Source organism: Geotrypetes seraphini, chromosome 19, assembly GCF_902459505.1.
Source record: "Geotrypetes seraphini chromosome 19, aGeoSer1.1, whole genome shotgun sequence".
NCBI classification, from domain to species: Eukaryota; Metazoa; Chordata; class Amphibia; order Gymnophiona; family Dermophiidae; genus Geotrypetes; species Geotrypetes seraphini.
In genome coordinates, this window is record NC_047102.1 from 22,545,453 (window position 1) to 22,566,089 (window position 20,637).

The following is a 20,637-nucleotide window of genomic DNA, read 5'->3' on the forward strand; positions in this document are numbered from 1 at the left end:
TCCCTTTCCACCCCGTGGTTCCACAGCTTCCTAAGTAGCCGCTCATGGGGTACCTTGTCAAAGGCCTTTTGGAAGTCAAGGTAAATGATGTCTACAGGTTCCCCTTTGTCCAACTGGCTGTTTACCCCCTCAAAGAAGTGCAGTAAGTTTGTTTGGCACGATCTTCCCTTGCAGAAGCCATGTTGGCTCGCTTTCATCAGCCCATTTTTTTTTATGTGCTCTCAGATGCTGTCCTTTATCAGTGCTTCTACCATCTTGCCCGGAACCGATGCCAAACTTACCGGCCTATAGTTTCCCGGGTCTCCTCTTGACCCCTTTTTAAAGATAGGTGTAACATTTGCTATCTTCCAGTCCTCCGGAATCTCTCCAGTTTTCAAGGATAGGTTGCAAACTCGTTGGAGTATTCCCGCTATCTCATTTCTTAGTTCTTTTAGTACCCTAGGGTGGATTCCGTCCGGGCCTGGTGATTTGTCGCTTTTCAATCTATCTATCTGTTGGAGGACATCCTCATGGCTCACCTCTATTGCTGACAGTTTTTCTTCTTGGTCACCATGGAAGATCACGTCGGGTTCCGGTACACTGGATGTGTCCTCGCTTGTGAAGACTGACGAGAAGAATTTGTTTAACCTGTCGGCTACCTCTTTTTGCTCCTTTATCACTCCCTTTTTGTCTCCATCATCCAACGGTCCTACTTCCTCCCTCGCTGATTTCTTCCCCTTAACATATCTGAAGAATGATTTGAAGTTTTTTGCCTCCCTGGCCAGTCTCTCTTCGTATTCTCTTTTCGCTCTCCTAACCACTTGATGACATTCTCTTTGGCGTTTCCTGTGTTCATTCCAGTTTTCCCCAGTTTGGTCCTTTTTCCATTTCTGGAATGATTTTTTCTTGTCTCCTATCGCTTTCTTCACCTCATTGTTTATCCATGCGGGGTCTTTTGTTCGGTATTTTTTGCACCCTTTTCTAAATCTGGGGATGTACATATGTTGTGCTTCTTGCACTGTGCCCTTGAATAGAGACCAGGCTTGCTCTACAGTTTCTGTTTTCCTTGAGCTGTTTCTAAGTTTTTTTCTTACCATTGCTCTCATAGCATCATAGTTCCCTTTCTTGAAGTTGAACGTTGTCACTGTGGTTCTCTTCCCTTTTGCTGTACTTACTCCTAATTTGTACTGGATCATGTTGTGATCGCTGTTTCCTAGTGGTCCTACTACTTCCACTTCTTTTGCAGGTCCCCCTATTCCGTTGAGGATTAGGTCAAGAGTGGCATATCCTCTTGTTGGTTCCTTGACAAACTGATCCATAAAGCAGTCCCTCACAGCCTCTAAGAATTCTGTTTCCCTCGCACAGTTTGAGTTTCCAATATTCCAGTTTATCCCGGGGTAGTTAAAATCTCCCATTACTGTCACATTCCTGTTGTTGCCTTCCCGCCTCAATTCTGCTGCCAAATCTTTGTCGTTTGCTTCCGTTTGTCCAGGTGGACGATAGTATAGACCCAATCTTATGTCAAGGCCACTTTTTCCTGGTAATTTGACCCATAATGACTCCAGTCCTTCCGCCTTTGGTTCTATATCCACTCCGGACGAGGGAATGGTGTCTTTTATGTATAGTGCTATTCCTCCACCCTTCTTGTGGGTCCTGTCTCTTCTATAGAGTTTGTACCCTGGCAGCACTATGTCCCATTGGTTATCCTCATTCCACCATGTTTCCGTGATTCCAATGATGTCTAGGTTTTCTTTTTTGGCTATGGCTTCTAATTCTCCCATTTTGGTCTTTAGGCTCCTTGCATTAGCGTACAAGCAATTTAAGTCCTGGTCTTTTCTTTTCTCTGCTGGTTTTACATGTGTTTTGCTCCTCTTACCATCCCCTAGTTGGGCTGCCAGTCCCTCATTTCTGTTCCTTTCTTCCTCATTTTTTGGTGTATCTTTTCTGTTCCTTTCTTCCTCATTTTTTGGTGTATCTTTTTCGTCTGCAACCTGATTTCCTGATCTCTCCTGATCCTCTAATTTTATCTGTTTGCCCTTTTTGTTGGTCAACAGCTTCTGTTGTTCGTCTCTTGCCTGTTCCCAGCATTTTTCCCGCTCAGTATCTTCTTTGGATACTCTTGTCCGAACCGTCGACGTCAGGTCGACTATCGGCTTTCCCCTTCTTCTCAGTTTAAAGCCTGCTCAATTCCTCTCTTGACGATGTTTGCTAGCAGTCTCGTTCCTGCCTTGCTCAGGTGTAGTCCGTCCCTCCTGAAGAGCTTGTTCTTCCCCAAAAAAGTTGTCCAGTTTCTTACAAAAAGGAATCCTTCTTCTTCGCACCATCTCCTCAACCAAGCGTTTATTGCTTGTAGCTCGGTCTGCCTCTTCACATCTGCCCTCGGTACTGGCTGAATCTCTGAGAATGCTATCTTCTGTGTCCTCAGCTTCAGTTTCCTTCCTAGGATCTTGAACTGTTCAATTAGCGTAGTCCTGCTGTAATTTCTCCTGTTGACATCATTTGTTCCCACGTGGATTATCACTGCTGTCTCTTCTGTTTCCGCGCCATCCAGGATCCTCTCGATTCTGTCGGTGATGTCCTTCGTTCTTGCTCCTGGGAGACAGGTCACTAGCCGATCCTCTCTCCCTCCTCTGTTACTGCTACTTTCTCATACAGGGATAAAGGCACAATGGAACTTGAGAATGCAGGATCCAGAAGACATTTAAAGTAACACTGTCATGAATAATTACATTTTACAATACAGGCAGTCTCTGGTTTAAGAACACTCGACTTACGTAGAAGTCGTACTTACGAACCAGGGTGCTGCCTCTCCCCTTCCTATGCCAATGTATCCTTTCTTCCTCCCTATAGACCTGTGAGTCTTACGTCGGTTCCTGGGAAGATGGTTGAAGCACTAATCAAGGACAGACTGGTGAGCTTGACTTCGATTCCGGGCAAGATGGTGGAAGCATTAATAAAGGATAGCATCTGTGAACACATAGAAAGAAATGGATAACTGAAACCGAGCCAACATGGCTTCTGCAAAGGAAGATCGTGCCAAACAAACCTACTGCACTTCTTTGAAGGGATGAACAGCCAGATGGACAAAGGGGAATCCATAGATATCATTTATCTCGACTTCCAAAAAGCCTTTGATAAGGTCCCCCATGAGCGGCTACTTAAGAAATTGTCGAACCACGGGGTGGGAGGAGATGTACACAGATGGATCAGGCACTGGTTGGCCGGCACTAAACAAAGGGTTGGAGTGAAGGGTCAATACTCCGACTGGCAGAGGGTCACTAGCGGTGTTCCGCAGGGGTCGGTGCTGGGACCACTGCTGTTCAATATATTTATCAACAACTTGGAAACGGGGACGAGGTGTGAAGTTATAAAATTTGCTGATGACACCAAACTCTGCAGCAGAGTTAGGAACACAAAGGAGTGCGAAGACCTGCAAAGGGACCTAAGCAAACTGGAAGAGTGGGCAAACAAATGGCAAATGTGCTTTAACATAGAAAAATGTAAGGTCATGCATATAGGGAAAAGGAACCCAAGGTACAGCTACAAAATGGGGGGAACATTGCTGGAGGAGAGTAATCTTGAAAAAGACTTGGGTGTGCTGGTGAATACAAACATGAAATCATCAGCGCAATGTGCAGCGGCCTCGAAGAAAGCTAACAGAATGCTGGGCATCATTAAGAAGGGAATTACAACCAGGACGAAGGAAGTCATCATGCCACTGTATCGTGCAATGGTGCGCCCGCATCTAGAGTACTGTGTCCAATATTGGTCGCCGTACCTCAAGAAAGACATGGTGATACTTGAGAGGGTCCAGAGAAGAGCTACGAAAATGATAAATGGCATGGAGGACTGTTCATACGCTGACAGGCTGGACAAGTTGGGACTCTTCTCCCTGGAAAAGAGGAGGCTTAGGGGAGACATGATAGAAACTTTCAAGATCATGAGGGGCATGGAGAAGGTAGACAAGGATAGATTCTTCAAACTACGGGGAACCACAGGCACAAGAGGGCACTTGGAGAAACTGGAAGGGAACAAGTTTAAAACCAATGCCAGGAGGTTCTTCTTCACACACAGGGGTGTGGACACATGGAACGCGCTCCCGGAGGAAGTGGTCGGGCAGAGTACGCTAAGGGGATTCAAAGAGGGATTGGATGGATTCTTGAAGGATAGGGGGATTGAGGGATACAGATAAGGGTAGATAAGAGTATGGAAAGAGTAAAGATAAAAACAAGGGGGCTATTGGGCTAAATCAAGTAAACATGACAGGTCATGGACCTGATGGGCCACCGCGGGTGCGGAATGCTAGGCGCGATGGACCTCTGGTTTGACCCAGCGGAGGCAAATTCTTATGTTCTTACTAATTGGGGATGTGGGAGGGAGGTGAGAATTGTTAGAGTCAGCCAAGACAGGAGGCAATCCTCCTGTCCCGGCCCACCACTGGACTACCAGGTCTTACAACAGGCCTGGTGGAGGCTTACAACAAGTCAAGGAGGGGGGCAGGTGGGTGCTGACCCAAACATAAACTGAGACCCCCATTTTGGGGCCATTTTTTTACCCAAAAATCTCAGTTTCTGTTTGAGTATATACAGTAATTGTATAATGAGAAATCCCTTACTTGTGTAGAAAGACTTGCTCTCAGGTAAACTCTGATATCCAAGAGCCCCAATGGTTACTACTGTTACTGTGTGTTTTGTCCCAGCTGTAAGACCTGTCAGGTTCACAGAAGTATCATTGCGATGCAGAGAATATCCTGATGAAGGTTTATAGGTAATATTAAAATAATATTCTCCTCTGCTCATATTTTCAGGTTCACTCCAGTTAAGAAACATATTGTTAGTTCCCACCTCTACCAAATTTAAAGTGCCTGGTTTAGAAGGATCTGTTAAAATAAGGAAGGAAATCGCAGTTATTTGTTTTATTAATGAGTATATATAGCCAGTTAGTCCACAAATGTAATCTGTAGTGTATAACAAACTCAAATAGGAATACACAATAGAGAATAAAGGATAATGCATGATCAGAAAAAGTATGCTGACTATACAAATTATATGGTAATTGTATTAATCTACTGTTTGTCTTAATCACAGCCATGGAATGTGAAGAGCTCAATAAAATTTCATGGAAAAATCTTTTACATTTCACCTAGAGCTCCCATCAAGCATCTAATAAATTTAAACAATTTACAATAAATATCTAAGATAAATTTTTTTAAAAAGCACCTAACAAGGGATATTCATACTTTTCAGGCAACCTGATAGTCAAATACAAACCACCTGATTTTCTATAAATGGCGCCTAACTTGTAAGTGCCGACTGGTGCAGTTGTCAATTAACCGTGCGGCACCTAAGCGGGCGTAGTCATCACTAGGTGTCCTAGTGGTAGGCGCCATTAATCCAGGGTCTTCCTGGCCTAATTTCCTGGCAACTAACACAGACATCTAGCGACGCCTAAGCTAACCATGCCTTTTCTCTGCCCCCTAACCACTTTTCAGGTAGGTGCCTTGACTAAGGTGTCGCTAGGGGCCACACAGTGTTTCACACAAAATTTAAATTAATTGTTTTGAAAAATTATTTTTAATGGTATGGTCAATTACTATCCCAATTAAACAAATTAAACCAATTAAGTTTTGTTAAGAATTCAGTTAGGCGTCACTAGGTGTTTCCAATTAGTGCATCTAACCTAGAAACCATTTATAGAATGTCCCCCTTTGTGCTTGAATATTTATTTCTTGGGATTTATTAACTTTAATGAAGAGATTCACCCAAGGTGTTATATGCAGGTTAGGTAAGTTAAATAACCACATATGAACGTATAAAGGATGACTTTGATTCTGTACAGCACTACGTATGTCTGGTAGCACTATAGAAATAAATAAAAGAGGTAGGAGGTAGCATGATACTTGTATAAGTACATTATTGAAAATTATGTTTGAGGTTGGCACGTGGGATCTCTTAGAGAGAGAAAGAGATAATGGTTACTGTGGATGGGCAGACTAGATGGGCCATTTGGCCTTTATCTGCCGTCATGTTTCTAATATATGCTTTTCAACATTTCTGAAACAAACTGGTAAGTCAATATCAATGTTTCTCAAGTCAGTACTGGAGTATCCCCCCCCCCTTACCAGTCAGGTTTTCAGATTTGCATATACTGCTTCCATCCAAATCTGAGTCATGCATATTCATCGCAGACATTCTGAAAATCTGACTGGCAAGGGGGTACTCCAGGACCAATTTGGGAAATACTGTCTATAAAGATGCCACCTGCCTCTGTCAATGCTCTGAAATTTCTGTCTTTAGGCTGAAACCAAGCACATAGCTACAGCATATATGCACTTCTCAGTTGCAAAAATTGTAATGAGCAATGATTTAACTAAGGTACATAATGGAAGGAGGAAAGCATGACGTAGCGGTTAGAATTACAGCCTCAGCACCCTGAGGTTGTGGGTTCACACTCCATGCTGTTCCATGTGACCCTGGGCAAATCACTTAATCCTCCACTACTCCAGGTACTTTAGACAGACTGTGAAACCGTCCACCGGGACAGATAGGGAAAATAAACCTCTTTACATGTGGTTGTACAACTACATCCCTTTCCTGTTTTCATCGGTGTAAATACTGAGCCATAGAAATGTGCATTCATTTGAGATGTGCATTTCCCAAGCTGTTTCAGCCCAAAATGACAAGAAACAAACCTGCATGCACGTACCACTGAAAAATGGTATGCATTCTTCAGAACTAGTGCACTCTTTCCAGGGCACTACCTCCATGAAACAAAATAATCTACACAAAAACACCTAGAAACAGCATGGAAAAACAAAATGAACATTATTGTCCTGTACAATCCTATAGAAGTGAACATTGAGATTTAATGGGTAAATATATAAAAGGTTAACTTACAAGTTGCACAGAACACTAGATCCGACCGTTGTCTGTGATCACCACTGACAGTTGTTATTGTGATGCTGTAATTTCTGTCAGGGAGCAAGTTCGTAAATGTCACAGATGTGCTGTTCTGGGTGAAGTTTACAGCACCTTGAAGGTCAATTACATAGTATTCCACATTGCCAGGTGGTTTAGTCCAAGAGACTTGCAGAGAGTTTGTGGAGATATTTGGGGCAATAACTGTTATGTTACCAGTAGGTATTTTTTCAGGTTCTGAGGAATAGCAGAAAAGTCCAGGTTAAATGTACCACATTTTAAGATATCACTAGTACCTTAACAGATCATGCCTTAGTGTGTGCAGTATCAACAGTGCATCCAATTACTCTCAGACAACTTTCAGTCATTTGAATAACTGAGTCTATTCATCAATTATATTAAGTAAAACATAGTGAACCAAAATGCCCATAAAAAAGTAGAACTCATACTAAGCAAATAAGCCACCCAGGAGCCTATCTATTCAAATAGTACTCTGAATTTACAGGGTTAATAATAAACCTAGAAGTCCTCTGCTGACAATGCTATTATTACCCAGTATCTACTGTAACCATGATAGTTACTGCTACTTTCTCATACAGGGATAAAGGCACAATGGAACTTGAGAATGCAGGATCCAGAAGACATTTAAAGTAACACTGTCATGAATAATTACATTTTACAATACAGGCAGTCTCTGATTTAAGAACACTCGACTTACGTAGAAAGCAATGTTACTTACCGTAACAGTTGTTATCCAGGGACAGCAGGCAGCTATTCTCACTAATGGGTGATGTCATCCGACAGAGCCCCGATGCGGACGTCTCACAAGCATACTTGCTTGAAGAAACTTCAGAAGTTTCGAGATGCCAGCACCGCGCATGCGCAAGTGCCTTCCCGCCCGAAGCTCCGGGCGTGTCTCCTCAGTTCAGGTAGCTAGCAGAGAAGCCAACCCAGGGGAGGTGGGTGGGACGTGAGAATAGCTGCCTGCTGTCCCTGGATAACAACTGTTACGGTAAGTAACATTGCTTTATCCCAGGACAAGCAGGCAGGTATTCTCACTAGTGGGTGACCTTCAAGCTAACCTCAATGGGATGGTGGGAGAGTTGGCAACTTAGGAGAATAAATTTTATAATACTGTTTGGCCAAACTGTCCATCCCGTCTGGAGAAAGTATCCAGACAATAATGAGAGGTGAATGTATGAACCGAGGACCAAGTGGCAGCCTTACAAATCTCCTCAATCGGTGTCGATCTGAGGAAGGCTACAGAGGCCGCCATTGTTCTGACCTTATGGGCTGTGACTTTACAGGGAAGGGGTAATCCAGCCTGGGCATAGCAGAAAGAGATGCAAGCCGCCATCCAGTTGGAGATGGTACGCTTCGAGACAGGGCGTCCCAACTTGTTCGGATCAAAGGAGATGAAAAGTTGAGGAGCAGTTCTGTGTGGTTTGGTGCGATCCAGGTAGAAAGCCAAAGCACATTTACAGTCCAGAGTGTGAAGAGCTGATTCTCCAGGATGAGAATGAGGCTTTGGAAAAAACACAGGAAGAACTATGGATTGGTTGAGATGAAATTCAGAGACCACTTTAGGTAGGAATTTCGGATGAGTGCGAAGGACCACCTTGTCATGATGAAATACTGTGAAAAGTGGATCCACCACTGAGGCCTGAAGCTCATTGACCCTGCGAGCAGAAGTGAGGGCAACCAGAAAAACCACTTTCCAAGTGAGAAACTTCAGCGGAGCCTTGTTGAGAGGCTCAAAAGGAGGTTTCATAAGGTGAGAAAGGACAACGTTGAGATCCCAAACCACTGGAGGAGGTTTGAGAGGTGGATTGACATGGAAAAGTCCTTTCATAAATCTGGAAACCACAGGATGAGCAGAGAGAGGTTTCCCTTGCAGAGGCTGATGGAAAGCCGCAATTGCACTCAGATGGACTCGTATCGATGTAGACTTGAGGCCAGAATGAGAGAGGTGTAAAAGATAGTCCAAAACAGAAGACAGGGAGGCTCGCTGAGGCTCCCTACGATAAGAAACACACCAGGTAGAAAATCTAGTCCATTTTTGGGAGTAGCATTGTCTAGTAGCAGGCTTTCTGGAATCCTCCAACACATCCCTCACCGCCTTGGAAAACTGACGGGGAGTCATGTTGAGAGGAACCAAGCTGTCAGGTGGAGAGACTGCAGGTTGGGATGGAGTAGAGATCCTTGTTGCTGAATAAGCAGTGAAGGAAACATTGGAAGAAGGAACGGCTCCCTGCTGCTGAGTTGACGTAGAAGGGAGTACCAAGACTGTCTGGGCCACCGAGGAGCTATCAGAATCATGGTGGCATGGTCGGATTTCAATTTGACCAGAGTCTTTTGAATGAGAGGAAATGGAGGAAACGCATACAGAAAACGATTCCCCCAATCCAGCAGAAAGGCATCTGCCTCGAGGCGATGAGGAGTGTAGATCCTGGAGCAGAATTGAGGCAGTTTGAAGTTGTGGGGAGCCGCAAAGAGGTCTATCTGAGGCGTCCCCCACTGAGAGAAGATCTGATGAAGGGGCCTGGAATGCAGGGTCCATTAGTGAGGCTGGAGGAGACGACTTAAGTTGTCCGCCAAGGCATTGTCCTTCCCCTGAATGTAGACAGCTTTGAGGAAGGTGTTGTGGCGAATTGCCCAATCCCAGACTCTGAGAGGTTCCTGACAGAGGAAGGCCGAACCCGTGCCCCCCTGCTTGTTGACATAATACATGGCGACCTGATTGTCCGTGTGAATGAGGACCACCATGTCGTGAAGCAGATGTTGAAACGCTTGAAGAGCATTGAAAATCGCCCTGAGTTCCAGAAGATTGATATGGCACAGCCGGTCCGCACTGGTCCAAAAGCCTTGAGTGTGAAGGCTGTCTAGATGAGCTCCCCAGGCATAGGTCGAGGAATCGGTCGTGAGAACTTTTTGGTGGGGAGGAGTATGAAACAGCAAACCTCTGGATAGATTTGAAGAGGTCATCCACCAATGTAGAGACTGCTGAAGAGCAGGAGTGACTATGATGTGACGAGTCAAAGGATCTGACATCTGTGTCCATTGAGAAGCCAGGGTCCACTGAGGAATCCTGAGGTGAAGTCTGGCAAAAGGAGTCACATGAACTGTAGAGGCCATGTGGCCCAGGAGAACCATCATGTGTCTCGCTGAGATGGACTGGCGAGAAGACACTGACTGGCAGAGGTGAAGAAGAGCATCCAGGCGCTGTGGAGGAAGGAATGCTCTGAGCTGAATAGTATCCAGAACTGCCCCGATGAAGGGAAGAGACTGGGTAGGCTGCAGATGAGATTTTGGGAAGTTGATCTCGAAGCCCAAAATCTGCAGGAACCAAATCGTTGTCAGGGTCGCCGAGATGACCCCCGAAGCCGAGGTGGCCTTGATGAGCCAATTGTCGAGGTAGGGAAATACCTGAAGACCCTGGTTCCGGAGTGCAGCGGCCACGACCACCAGACACTTCGTGAAGACCCTGGGAGACGAGGACAGGGCGAATGGAAGCACTCGATACTGCAGATGTAGATGTCCCACCCGAAATCTGAGGAACTGGCGAGAGGCCGGATGAATGGGAATGTGAGTGTAGGCCTCATTGAGATCCAGTCGTTCTGCTCGAGGAGGGGGTAGTGAGAAGCAAGGGTCAGCATGCGAAATCTCTCCTTGACCAGAAACTTGTTGAGGACCCTGAGGTCCAGAATTGGACGCAGGTCGCCCGTCTTCTTCGGAACAAGGAAGTACCGGGAGTAAAACCCCCGGTTGTGTTGGAGCAAAGCCTGAGCTTCCTGAAGAAGAAGGGCGGTCTGGGTCAAGTTGGCAGGATACTCTCTTGGAGGGTGGTCCGGGGGGACCCGAAGGAACTGAAGAGAATATCCTTCCCTGATGATGGTAAGGACCCAAAAGTCGGTGGTAATAGCCGTCCATCGATAATAAAAATGATGGAGGCGATCCCCAATTGGAAAGACAGGGGATGGCAGAACGGTGTTGGTTATGCTCCCTATCAGAGAGTCAAAAAGGCTGAGGAGCCTTAGGGACAGCAGAAGGCTGAGGTTTTTGTTGAGCCTTCTGTGGTGGCTGCCGCTTCGCTGGTTGCCTCGCAGCAGGAGCCTGCCTGGGAGTATAGCGCTGCTGATAGATCAAGGGCGGTCGAGAAGGTCGAGACTGAGCAGGTTTAGGCTTGGGACGAAGGATGGACTGGAAAGATTTTTCATGGTCCGACAGCTTCTTCGTCACGGTCTCAATAGATTCATCAAACAAATCAGCACCCACACAGGGAACGTTGGCAAGCCTGTCCTGGAGGTTCGGGTCCATGTCAATGGTTCGAAGCCAGGCTAAATGACGCATGGCCACGGAGCAGGCAGCGGCTCGTGCCGAGAGCTCGAAGGCATCATAGGAGGAATGCATCAGTTGAAGTCGCAGCTGGGATAGCGAGGTGACCACCTCCTCAAATTCAAACGAGCCTGAGATTCAATGTAAGGTGTAAACTTCCGAAGCACAGGCAGGAAGAACTCCAAATAAGTTGCAAAATGGAAAGTGTAATTGAGAACTCTGGATGCCATCATCGAGTTCTGGTAGATGCGCCTCCCGAATTTATCCATGGTCCGGCCCCCTCTGCCCAGTGGCACCGAGGCATACACCTGGGACGGATGAAATCTTTTGAGGGAGGACTCGACCAACAGGAACTGATGAGAAAGCTGGGAGCCCTCAAACCCCTTGTGATGGACCGTGCGGTACCTGGCATCCAGTTTGCCAGGAACGGCAGGAATAGAGTACGGTGTTTCGAAACATCGCATAAAGGTCTGGTCGAGAAGCTTGTGCAAAGGTAGACGAAGAGACTCGGCAGGAGGATGAGGCAGATGCATGGTATCCAGAGTCCAAGGTGATGTCGAGATCATCCGCCATCTGCCTGAGAAAAGACGAAAAAGACAATTGGTCCGCTAACACAGGCCAGCGGGACGGGCTGGATGAAGTCGAGGCCTCTGGATCCAAGGAGACTTGTGATCGGCAGGGCGAGAAAGAGCCATAGGGATCCTCGTACTCCGGCCCTGGAGGGGAGACATCCGAAGAGGAATACCCCACACAAGGTAGTTTCTTCTGAGGCGAGACTGTAGAATGCCTCGAAGAATGCCTGGAACGATGCCCCTCCCTGTGTCTCAAAGGAGACCTGGACCGGCGGTGCTTAGACTGGTCCCCAGAGGCCTCCAATGAGTAGATAGGGCTGGAGGCCGTAGAGCGAAGAGGAAGATGGCTCGTTGCCTCTCGAGCCACATTCCATGCTTGATAGGGAGTGCGGAAGAACTCTTCCTGGCGATGCCCAGGGCTTCGATTACCCGAAGGAATGTCCCAAAGTTCTTCGCCCGGAGGGGGAATGGGTTCCAGAGGCGGCATGTCACTAAACGAAGCACACCTCGATGAACTGGCCGCCGAGCGCCGCTCCAACTCCCCGAGCAGCGAGAGCGAACGGCGAGGGGGAGGAGGAGGGGGCGGCTCGCCCCCCCGAGGAGGAACTGCTTGCCCACCCTGGATCATGGCCAGCCACTTGGGCTCCATGGTGGTCATATCAATGACTTGAGCCTCCATGATCGACCGCAGCGAAGCCGACAAGGAGGGAGCCGCACTCGAAGTGGGACCTCCTGTATGGTCTTCGCGCTCCTGAGTGGTCGAGTGCTTAGCCTTAGAAGCTTTCGGCACTTTGAGAACCACTGGGGGAATGGTCTGAGGAGGTACATGTTCTGAGGAGACCGAGGAAGGCACCGAAGCAGGAGGCATGGTCGAAGCTGGAACGAAGGAGGCCGGATTCAAGAGACTCGATGCAACAGGAGCCGAGGATGACTTCGCAGGTACAGGCGAAGCGCTGCTCGAAGTCGAAGCTGAAGGTTCCTTAGCAGCTTCCATCTTGAACATCGACTCCCACAGGAAACAGCGACGCTTAAACGCACTTGCTGTGAGAGTGGAACAAGGCCGGCACGATTTCAGAAGATGTTCAGGACCAAGACACTGCAGGCAGTGTCGATGCGGGTCCGTCAACGAAATCGCGCGCTGGCACTTGCTGCACTTCTTAAAACCGGGACATAGGCCAAAAAAGCTCCGCTGCGAGATCGAAAGAGCGGGGCCTCAACCACACGGCCGACCCGGTCGAATTTCCGGAAGAAATTTATTTATTTTTTTTGAAAAAAAAGAAACGAATGAAATATAACACACGATAAAGAGCAAAAAACTCAAAACCGCGGTACTAGAAGGCAAGAACACGGGTTCACTCAGCGCAGAGAATTGAAGCAAAACTTCTCAGCTCCGCGGAAAAAAAGAACCGAGGAGACACGCCCGGAGCATCGGGCGGGAAGGCACTTGGCATGCGCGGTGCGGGCATCTCGAAACTTCTGAAGTTTCTTCAAGCAAGTATGCTTGTGAGACGTCCGCATTGGGGCTCTGTCGGATGACATCACCCACTAGTGAGAATACCTGCCTGCTTGTCCTGGGATAACTCGTACTTACGAACCGGGGTGCTGCCTCTCCCCTTCCTATGCCAATGAACCCTTTCTTCCTCCCTATAGACCTGTGAGTCTTACGTCGGTTCCTGGGAAGATGGTTGAAGCACTAATTAAGGACAGCATAGTACAACACCTGGAAAATAACAACCTGATGAGAGCCAGTTAACACGGCTTCAGGAAGGGGAAGTCATGTTTGACGAATTTACTTCAATTTTTTTAGAAGGTGAACAAACAAATCGATAGCGGAGACCCGGTGGATATAATATACTTGGACTTCCAGAAAGCGTTCGACAAGGTTCCGCATGCAAGGCTTCTGAGGAAACTACAAAGCCATGGAATAGAAGGGGACATACTAAGATGGATAGGCAAATAGCTGGAGAACAGATTGCAGAGGGTCAGCCTAAATGGGAAGTTCTCGGACTGGGAGAAGGTGACAATCGGTGTGCCCCAGGGCTCGGTTCTCGGGCCCATCTTATTCAATATCTTCATAAATGACCTGGAAGAGGGAACAACAAGCGATATTATCAAGTTTGCAGATGACACAAAACTAGGTCGGGCAGTTGGGACACAAAAGGACAGTGAAGGACTGCAGAAGGATTTGAACCAGCTGGAGAAATGGGCGGAAAAGTTTAATATAGAAAAATGCAAAGTAATGCACCTGGGCAGGAAAAACAAGGAGCATGAATATAAAATGTTAGGTGTAACTTTGGGCAAGAGCGAACAAGAAAGAGACCTGGGGGTACTGATAGACAGGACCCTGAAGCCATCGGCTCAATGCGCAGCGGAGGCAAGGAAAGCAAACAGGATGTTGGGCATGATAAAGAAGGGGATCACGAGCAGATCGGCGGACGTCATAATGCCGCTTTACAGAGCGATGGTCAGACCACACTTGGAATACTGTATCCAACACTGGTCTCCCTATCTAAAGAAGGATATAACCCTACTGGAGAGGGTACAGAGGAGGGCCACGAAACTAGTAAAAGGTATGGAGAATCTGAGCTACAAGGAACGACTCGGAAAACTGGGTTTGTTCACCCTCGAAAAGAGAAGACTGCGAGGGGATAAGATAGAGACTTTTAAAATACTAAAAGGATTCGATAAAATAAAGCAAGAAACATCGTTATTCACATTGTCAAATGTGACACGGACAAGAGGTCATGGAATGAAACTGAGGGGCATCAGGCCCAGGACAAATGTCAGGAAGTTCTGTTTCACACAGCGAATGGTGGATGCTTGGAATGCTCTCCTGGAGGAGGTTGTGAGGGAGACCACCATTCTGGGATTCAAAGGTAAATTAGATGCACACCTTATTGCAAATCACATTGAGGGATATGGGTTAACAAGGTCTTCATCAGGGAACACCTAGCTTAACCTCCGTGTGTGCGGGTCGCCGGTCTAGATGGACCTAAGGTCTGATCCGGTGAAGGCATTTCTTATGTTCTTCCTGTCCCACCTCCTTCCTTCCGTGTTCCAACAAGCCCCTAGTCATGCCCCTCCATTCCACGTCCCAAATTTGGTGGCTCGTGCATGTGGCCCGCAGACCCGGGAGCCTTCCCTCTGATGTAGGAGGGAAGGCTTCCGCGTCAGCAGGCTGCATACACGAGCTGTCAAGCGTGGCTTTGCAAAACCAGCTCATATACCGGAGCCGCCGCTTGCAGCTTTCACAACAGAAATGCAGCTAGGAAGAGGGTGCTGGCAAGAAGAGGTAAAGGCGGGAGGCACAAAAGTGCTCTGCCCTGTCGAGTTCTTCACCCTGTCCTCCTCCCTCCCTGCCCTGCAAAGGTCAGCACCTAGTCTTCCCCCCTCTCTTCCAGCCTTTTCACCCTGTCCTTCCTCCCTCCCTGCCAGGTTCTGCACCATTTCCCCCTCCCTCATGATGCCTAGCAAGCCTCCACCAAGCCTGCTATTAAAATTTGGTGGGCCAGCGGTGGACCGGGACATGAGGGATTCCTTCCGTCTCCTGTCCCAGCCGACTAACTATTCTCAGCTCCCTCCCGCCTCCCCACTTAGTATAAATAGTACCATTAAAAGACCTGGTGGTCCAGCAATTCAGACACCGGCTCTGCATGGGGCAGGAGCTTAATAAAAGATCACTCCTGACTTGGTTTACCGCTGGGCCACCAGGGATATTAATGGTACTATTTATACTAATTGGGGATGTGGGAGGCAGGTGAGAATTGTTAGAGTCAGCCAGGACAGGAGGCAATCCTCCTGTCCCGGCCCACCACTGGACTACCAGGTCTTACAACAGGCCTGGTGGAGGCTTGCAACAAGTCAAGGAGGGGGGCAGGTGGGTGCTGAACCAAACATAAACTGAGTCCCCCATTTTGGGGCTATTTTTTACCCAAAAATCTCAGTTTGTGTTTGAGTATATACAGTAATTGTATAATGAGAAATCCCTTACTTGTGTAGAAAGACTTGCTCTTAGGTAAACTCTGAAATCCAAGAGTCCCAATGGTCACTACTGTTACTGTGTATTTTGTTCCAGCTGTAAGACCTGTCAGATTCACAGAAGTATCATTGCGATGCAGAGAATATCCTGATGAAGGTTTATAGGTAATATTAAAATAATATTCTCCTCTGCTCATATTTTCAGGTTCATTCCAGTTAAGAAACATGTTGTTAGTTCCCACCTCTATCAAATTTAAAGTGCCTGGTTTAGAAGGATCTGTTAAAATAAGGAAGGAAATCGCAGATATTTGTTTTATTAATGAGTATATATAGCCAGTTAGTCCACAAATGTAATCTGTAGTGTATAACAAACTCAAATAGGAATACACAATAGAGAATAAAGGATAATGCATGATCAGAAAAAGTATGCTGACTATACAAATTATATGGTATTTGTATTAATCTACTGTTTGTCTTAATCACAGCCATGGAATGTGAAGAACTCAATAAAATTTCATGGAAAAATCTTTTACATTTCACCTAGAGCTCCCATCAAGCATCTAATAAATTTAAACAATTTACAATAAATATCTAAGATAAATTTTTAAAAAAAGCACCTAACAAGGGATATTCATACTTTTCAGGCAATCTGATAGTCAAATGCAAACCACCTGATTTTCTATAAATGCCGCCTAACTTGTAAGTGCCGACTGGTGCAGTTGTCAATTAACCGTGCGGCACCTAAGCGGGCGTAGTCATCACTAGGTGTCCTAGTGGTAGGCGCCATGAAGCCAGGGTCTTCCTGGCCTAATTTCCTGGCAACTAACACAGACACCTAGCGACGCCTAAGCAAACCATGCCTTTTCTCTGCCCCCTAACCACTTTTCAGGTAGGTGCCTTGACTAAGGTGTCGCTAGGGGCCACACAGTGTTTCACACAAAATTTAAATTAATTGTTTTGAAAAATTATTTTTAATGGTATGGTCAATTACTATCCCAATTAAACAAATTAAACCAATTAAGTTTTGTGCAGAATTCAGTTAGGTGTCACTAGGTGTTTCCAATTAGTGCATCTAACCTAGAATCCATTTATAGAATGTCCCCCTTTGTGCTTGAATATTTATTTCTTGGGATTTATTAACTTTTATGAAGAGATTCACCCAAGGTGTTATATGCAGGTTAGGTAAAGCACAGTTACTTACCATAACAGGTGTTATCCAGGGACAGCAGGCAGATATTCTTGATTGATGGGTGATGGCACCGACGGAGCCCCGGTACGGACAATTTTAGAGTGATTGCACTCTAAGAACTTAGAAAGTTCTAGCTAGGCCGCACCGCACGTGTGCGAGTGCCTTCCTGCCCGACGGAGGTGCGCGGTCCCCAGTTAGGATAAGCCAGCTAAGAAGCCAACCCGGGGAGGTGGGAGGGACGCAAGAATATCTGCCTGCTGACCCTGGATAACACCTGTTACGGTAAGTAACTGTGCTTTATCCCAGGACAAGCAGGCAGCATATTCTTGACTGATGGGTGACCTCCAAGCTAACAAAGAGGGTTGGAGGGAAGGTTGGCCATTTAGGAAAACAAATTTTGCAAAACAGATTGGCCGAAGTGTGCATCCTGTCTGGAGAATGCATCCAGACAATAATGAGATGTGAAAGTATGAACTGAGGACCAAGTAGCAGCCTCGCAGATTTCCTCAATGGAAGTGGAGCGGAGGAAAGCTACAGATGCTGCCATAGCTCTAACTTTGTGGCCCGTGACAGAACCTTCCAGTGTCAGTCCCGACTGAGCATAACAGAATGAAACGCAAGCAGCAAGCCAATTGGATAAAGTGCGTTTAGAAACAGGATGACCCATCTTGTTAGGGTCAAAAGACAAAAAAAGTTGAGGAGATGATCTTTGAGGCTTAGTGCGTTAGAAATAGTAAGCCAAAGCACGTTTACAGTCCAAAGTATGTAAAGCCTGTTCACCTGGAAGAGAATGAGGCTTCGGGAAAAAAACAGGTAGGACAATGGACTGGTTAAGGTGAAAGTCAGACACAACCTTAGGGAGAAACTTTGGATGGGTACGCAGAATCACCTTGTCATGGTGAAAAACAGTGAAAGGTGGGTTGGCAACTAGTGCATGTACCTCCTGGCAGAGGTAAGAGGTAAGGAAGACCACTTTCCAAGTGAGAAATTTAAAATGAGCCGTGGCCAAAGGTTCAAAAGGAGGCTTCATTAATGCAGAAAGAACCAAGTTAAGATCCCAGACCACAGGAGGGGGCTTGAGAGGTGGTTTTACATTGAAAAGTCCCCGCATGAATCTGGATACCAAAGGATGAGCAGTGAGGGTTTTTCCATGAATTGGCTCATGAAAGGCAGTAATGGCACTGAGATGGACTCTGATAGAAGTAGATTTGATACCAGAGTCAGACAAAGAAAGGAGATAGTCCAACACCAGTTCCACTGCTAGAGACGTGGAATCATGGTGATGCAAGAGCACCAGGAAGAAAACCGAGTCCACTTCTGTTGATAACAATGAAGAGTGGCCGGTTTCCTGGAAGCATCAAGGATAGAACGGACAGGCTGAGAAAGAAGTGAGTGAGCAGAAGTTAGCCCGAGAGATACCAAGCTGTCAGGTGCAGAGACTGCAGGTTGGGATGCAGGAGAGATTGCTGATGTTGAGTAAGCAGAGAAGGAAACAGTGGAAGAAGAATGGGCTCCCTGGAACTGAGTTGAAGTAGAAGGGAGAACCAGTGTTGCCTGGGCCACCGTGGAGCGATGAGAATCATGGTGGCTTGTTCCCTCCGGAGCTTGAACAAGGTCCGCAACATGAGAGGTAGAGGAGGAAATGCATAGAGGAAGAGATTGGTCCAATCCAGGAGAAATGCATCGGGTGCCAGACGGTGAGGGGAGTAGAGTATGGAGCAAAATTGGGGCAGTTGATGATTGTGAGGGGCTGCAAAAAGGTCCACCTGAGGAGTGCCCCATTGAGCGAAAATGGACTGGAGAGTCATGGGATCGAGAGTCCATTCGTGGGGTTGGAGAATTCTGCTGAGATTGTCTGCTAAGGAATTCTGCTCTCCTTGAATGTAGACAGCTTTCAGAAATAAATGACGAGCTGTCGCCCAAGACCAAATCTGTTGGGCCTCCTGACACAACAGGCGAGAGCCCGTCCCACCTTGTTTGTTGATGTAGTACATTGCAACTTGATTGTCTGTGCAAAGTAGTAGTACTTTAGGAAAGAGGAGATGTTTGAATGCCTTGAGGGCGTAAAACATTGCTCGGAGTTCCAGGAAATTGATGTGATGTTTTTTTTCTCGGCCAGTCCAAAGACCCTGAGTTTGGAATTCGTTCAAGTGAGCTCCCCAGGCATAGGGGGATGCATCTGTGGTGATGACCAGATGATGAGGAGGTAGATGGAACAGTAAACCTCTGGAGAGATTTGAAGATGTCAACCACCAGAGTAGAGACTGTCGAAGAGACGAGGTCACAAATATGTGTTGTGAGCAAGGATCCGTCGCTTATGACCACTGTGTTGCTAGAGCCCATTGAGGAGTGCGCAGGTGAAGACGTGCGAAGGGGGTGATATGCACCGTCGATGTCATATGCCCCAAGAGCACCATCATTTGATTTGCAGAGATGGTAATCTGTTGAAACACCTGCAGACAGAGATGAAGGATGGTCAGAAGGCAGTTGGAAGGAAGAAACGCCCTCATGAGAACAGTGTCCAGAATGGCGCCAATGAATTGAAGTCGCTGGGTTGGAATGAGGTGCGACTTGGGAAGATTGATTTCGAAACCCAAAAGTTGAAGAAATCGGATGGTCTGGTTGGTGGCAAGAAGTACCGCCTGAGGGGAATGAGCCTTGGTCAGTCAGTCGTCCAGATAAGGGAAGACTTGAAAATTGTGAGAGCGGAGGTAGGCGGCTACCACAATCAGACACTTGGTGAATACCCTGGGAGAGGAGGCCAGACCGAAGGGTAACACCTTGTACTGGTAATGAGTTTGATTGATGAGAAAGCGTAGATATTGTCTGGACGTCAGATGGACAGGGATATGTGTGTAGGCCTCTTTGAGATCGAGAGAGCATAGCCAGTCGCCCTGAGTGAGAAGAGGGTAGAGTGTGGCAAGAGAGAGTATTTTGAACTTTTCCTTGACCAAACATTTGTTGAGATCTCTGAGATCTAATATGGGTCTGACGTCTCCGGTCTTTTTGGGAACTAGAAAGTACCGGGAGTAAAATCCCTGATCTCGCTGATCTGGAGGAACCTCTTGAATGGCATTGAGAAGAAGGAGGGATTGAACCTCTTGATTGAGAAGGAGGGATTGAGACCTGTTGGAAGCAGACTCTTTTGGAAGACCTAACGGAGGAGGGGTCTGAAAATTGAGGGAGTAGCCGTGGGTGATGATAGAGAGCACCCATTGATCGGTGGTAATTACCTCCCATCGACTCAGAAAAAATTTGGAGGCGGCCTCCGATAGGTTGTGGAAGAGGACATGAGGGAGGAAGACTGGCGATGCCCTGGAGAAGGGAGTCCAAAAGGGCTGAGTTGGTTTAGGCTGAGCAACAGGTTTTAATGTAGGCTGCTGTTGTTGGCGAGTCTGTTGGTGCTGCTGTTGCCGCTGTCTCCGAGGCTGGGGAGGATGAGGCTAAATCGGCCGGGCTGAGAAGCGACGCTGATACGCGTCTGCTATCTAAAAGGACGAGCAGGAGGGGGCTTCTTTTTGGTTTTCAATAAAGTATCCCACCTCGTCTCATGAGCCGAAAGCTTCTGGGTGGTGGTATCCAGAGATTCCCCAAACAGCTCGTCACCCAGGCAAGGAGCGTTGGCAAGGCGGTCCTGGTGGTTGACATCAAGTTCTGAGACGCAAAG

The 20,637-nt window shown here is 47.0% G+C and overlaps 1 protein-coding gene across 1 annotated transcript in view; it reads right to left on the minus strand.

Annotated features, from left to right (window-relative positions):
* LOC117352352 (receptor-type tyrosine-protein phosphatase beta-like) overlaps positions 1-20,637 on the minus strand; it is a 450,002-nt gene that overhangs the window by 89,200 nt on the left and 340,165 nt on the right. Inside the window, exons 23-25 of the mRNA XM_033928784.1 lie at positions 15,795-16,058; positions 6,876-7,133; positions 4,595-4,858 (exon numbers count right to left, since the gene is read on the minus strand). Coding sequence (XP_033784675.1) covers positions 4,595-4,858; positions 6,876-7,133; positions 15,795-16,058 — 786 coding nt within the window. The remainder of the gene's footprint in view (positions 1-4,594; positions 4,859-6,875; positions 7,134-15,794; positions 16,059-20,637) is intronic.